Source organism: Ovis canadensis, chromosome 6, assembly GCF_042477335.2.
Source record: "Ovis canadensis isolate MfBH-ARS-UI-01 breed Bighorn chromosome 6, ARS-UI_OviCan_v2, whole genome shotgun sequence".
NCBI classification, from domain to species: Eukaryota; Metazoa; Chordata; class Mammalia; order Artiodactyla; family Bovidae; genus Ovis; species Ovis canadensis.
Genome location: NC_091250.1, coordinates 131,661,166 through 131,665,111, shown reverse-complemented (window position 1 = coordinate 131,665,111; position 3,946 = coordinate 131,661,166). Strand labels below are relative to the sequence as shown.

Below are 3,946 nucleotides of genomic sequence, written 5' to 3'. Positions count from 1 at the left end.
CGGACCCCCCGAGCCGGCCCCGCTGCGGGCGAGCGCGCGCGTGTGCCCGGGCAGGTGAGGAGGCGGCCGTCTTAGAAAGAGCAGGGTTCTGGAACTCACCGCCCAGGCCAGCCGGCACCCTGCCCCGGCGCGCAGGCTGCGGACAGCCCTGGAGGAGGCGCCCTCGCCGGGCGCGCGCGCCCCGCGCCACCGCCCCGGGCTCCTCCCCGGCGCCGCGCGGGCAGGTTCGCCAAGGCGGCCGCGGGCTCGGGCTGCCGGGCCCGCTCCCCGCCGGCCGGCGGCGCTGGCCTGCCCGCCAGGCCGCCCCCGCCCGCCCGCGCCCCGCCCCGCTGCGCAACTCTACCCAAGTTGGAAGCCGATCCGGAGCGGCGACACTCGCGCCGAGCGCACGGCGGAGGAGGAGGCGGCGGCGCAGCTCCCGCGAGCCGAGGCAGGCGAGGCGGCGCCCGCACGGCGGAGCGCGGACCGCGTGGGGTGCCCGCGCCGGGAGCGGCAGGAGGAGGAGCCGGGGAGGACGCTCGGCGGCGCCGGCGCCCTGCCCGGGAAAGTAAAGTTGGAGCTGGAGGCAGCGCGCGGGCGCGGGGGCCCCGAGGAGCGGGGGCCCGCGCCCCGGCGCGCCGAGCCCTAGCCGGCCGGATGGGAGGCGGAGCGCCCGGGCCGCCGCCGCCGCCGCCTGCAGCCTGCGCCCCAGCCGGGCGCCGGGGCTGCGGGGCCGCCCGGGCACGCCCGTTCGGGCGCCGAGTCGCTGCGGGCTCGCGGCCCGGGCGCTCCCCGTGAGCCCGGCCGAGGGCGGGGCCGCGCGAGGACCCCGGGACCTGCCCCCTCCCCCTCGCCGCCGCGTCGCCGCTCGCTCCGGGCGCCTCCTGCTCTGCACTTACGCGTGCGGCGGCGGCGGCGGCGGCGGCGGCTGGGAGCCGGGCAGCCACGCTCTCCGGCGCGCCGCTCGCCAGCCGGGCCGCCACGGCCGAGGGTCGGCTGCGGGGCGCCGCGGTCCCCGGCGGGCGCGCCCTAGGCGCAGGCGGCAATGCGGGCTCCGACCCGGGCTGGGGGGCGCCCGAGCTGCCGCGGCTGCGCCCCGGCTCCAGGCGGGACCGCGTAGCTTGCGGGAGGACCATGGCGTCCCCGGCGCTGGCGGCGGCGCTGGCGGCGGCGGCGGCAGCGGCGGGCCCCAACGCGAGCGGCGCCGGCGACGGGGGCAGCGGCAGGGTCGCCAACGGCTCGGGGGCGCCCTGGGGACCGCCCCCGGGCCAGTACTCGGCGGGCGCCGTGGCGGGGCTGGCGGCCGTGGTGGGCTTCCTCATCGTCTTCACCGTGGTGGGCAACGTGCTGGTGGTGATCGCCGTGCTGACCAGCCGCGCGCTGCGTGCGCCGCAGAACCTCTTCCTGGTGTCGCTGGCCTCCGCTGACATCCTGGTGGCCACACTGGTCATGCCCTTCTCGCTGGCCAACGAGCTCATGGCCTACTGGTACTTCGGGCAGGTGTGGTGCGGCGTGTACCTGGCGCTAGACGTCCTCTTCTGCACCTCGTCCATCGTGCACCTGTGCGCCATCAGCCTGGACCGCTACTGGTCCGTGACCCAGGCCGTCGAGTACAACCTGAAGCGCACGCCGCGCCGCGTCAAGGCCACCATCGTGGCAGTGTGGCTCATCTCGGCCGTCATCTCCTTCCCGCCGCTAGTCTCGCTCTACCGCCGGCCCGACGGCGCCGCCTACCCGCAGTGTGGCCTCAACGACGAGACCTGGTACATCCTGTCCTCCTGCATCGGCTCCTTCTTCGCTCCCTGCCTCATCATGGGCCTGGTCTACGTGCGCATCTACCGGGTGGCCAAGCTGCGTACGCGCACGCTCAGCGAGAAGCGCGAGCCCGCGGGCCCCGACGGCGCGTCCCCGACCACGGAGAACGGGCTGGGCGCCGGCGAGAACGGGCACTGCGTGCCCGCGCGCCGCCCGCGCGCCGACGTGGAGCCCGAGGACAGCAGCGCCGCGGCCGAGAGACGGCGGCGCCGGGGCGCGCTGCGGCGGGGCGGGCGGCGGCGTGGGGCTGGCGAGGGGGCCGCGGACGCCGAGGGCACGGGCCCCGGGACGGTGACGGCCGAGCCGGGCGCGCTGGCCGCCGCGAGGTCCCCGGGCCCCGGCGGGCGCCTGTCCCGCGCCAGCTCGCGCTCCGTCGAGTTCTTCCTGTCTCGCCGGCGCCGGGCGCGCAGCAGCGTGTGCCGCCGCAAGGTGGCCCAGGCGCGCGAGAAGCGCTTCACCTTCGTGCTGGCGGTGGTCATGGGCGTGTTCGTGCTCTGCTGGTTCCCCTTCTTCTTCAGCTACAGCCTGTACGGCATCTGCCGCGAGGCCTGCCAGGTGCCCGGCCCGCTCTTCAAGTTCTTCTTCTGGATTGGCTACTGCAACAGCTCGCTGAACCCGGTCATCTACACCGTCTTCAACCAGGACTTCCGGCGCTCTTTCAAGCACATCCTCTTCCGACGGAGGAGAAGGGGCTTCAGGCAGTGACCCGCGCGCCCTGACCCGGCGCGGACACCCTGGACAGCTCCCGGCGGAGGTGGGCAAAGCCGGCCTCCCAGGGACCCAAGGATGGATTGGCCTTCGGGGTGCAGGGGTGGGTACACAGCGCCCAGCGAGAGCCCAGAGACTGCAGGGCCCCCGGGGAGGGGGGAAGGAGAGAGGGGAGACCCCTCTGCCTTCCTGTCTCAGCAAGGGGCTGCTTCTGGGGCTCGAGGCCTGGATCCAGCTCTCCGGAGGGGCCCCCTCCCCCGCCCAGGTGTGGTAGTGGGGCCCGGTGGTAGAGCCCAGCGGCACTCTGTTTATCCTCCCAAATTGACGAGAAAGGAGCCTGCCCCGCCCCCAACACATGCCACCCTACCCTCCTCTCCACCTCTGAGCAAGGGCTGACCTCCCAGGACCTCCGTGGGTGGATTTCCAGGGGTGGGGGTGGGGGAGGAAGCAAGGCACCGGGAATCTTTGGTTACCCAAAGTATTTAAATGTTTGCCAAAAACGACTGACAGCCACAACCACCAAACTCTTTTCTAAATAAACCTTTGTAATCTAGATGGTGGGTGCCATAGTCAGTCCCTCAGCCCAGGGGGTGGGGCGCCTTCCAGACCCTCCCCCGACCGGATCCCCCCACGATCCCCCCACCTCCTACGTTCTCTTGCATCAGGTGGCGGGGTGGGGGAGGGGTGGTGCGCGGGGTATTTGTTTAAACGTAAGTGTCTTACAGATGTCCAAAGCATATGCTCAAAATGGTTGTGTTGTTACTGGCCCAGAGACCAAGGAAAATCAAGAGACCCCAGGTTAACTGCATATACGGATGCTGGAGGGCTGTTCTCCATCCATACCCACCCTCCTCTGAATCTCGGCTTCCCCCAGTGCAGCCAGACTCACCCCCTTGCCCAGGCCTCACCAGCCCCCAGGGAGTCCGGGCTCACCCACGCTAAGGCTTGAGGAGGGGTGGCCAGAAGAGAGGAAAGGGTCAGAGAGGGTCTCCCCCCAGCTCTTCCAGCCCTCCGCACAGAGCCTGGGAGCGCCGGGGATAGCGGTGGGAGAGGGACACGAGCCAGCCCTCTGAGACACATGGACGCCCGTGTGCACACACACACACACGTAAGCTCAGTGAGCGGGCAGGGCTCAGTGCCAGGGGTCCCTGCTTTGCCCACCCACCCCTCGCGCCCTGCTCCGTGCCCCTCCTGGCCTTCCTGTATGTCCCCTCCCCTACCCGGCCCTTGCCTGCCAGCCCAGACCTCCTTATCACCGCCCACCTGCCTTTGGCCTGGGATGACTGTCTCAGGGAGGGGTCAGTCCTGGGTCCTGCTTTTTCAAGTCCCCTTCCCCTGAATCCAGAGCCAGAGCAGGGCCCTTTTCTGGTCCCACATGCCAGGGCAGACCCTGTGGCGGAACTCTGCAGCTACCTGGACTCATCACCCCAACTCACGGGCCCTC

At 71.9% G+C, this 3,946-nt stretch overlaps 1 protein-coding gene across 1 annotated transcript; it reads left to right on the top strand.

The window, feature by feature from the left end:
• Positions 1-255: 255 nt before the first annotated feature.
• Positions 256-3,055, top strand: ADRA2C (adrenoceptor alpha 2C). Its single transcript, XM_069593277.1, has one exon. It carries the CDS (start codon positions 1,114-1,116, stop codon positions 2,497-2,499), a length of 1,386 nt encoding a protein of 461 aa, XP_069449378.1. The 5' UTR covers positions 256-1,113; the 3' UTR covers positions 2,500-3,055.
• The last annotated feature ends 891 nt before the right edge of the window (positions 3,056-3,946 follow it).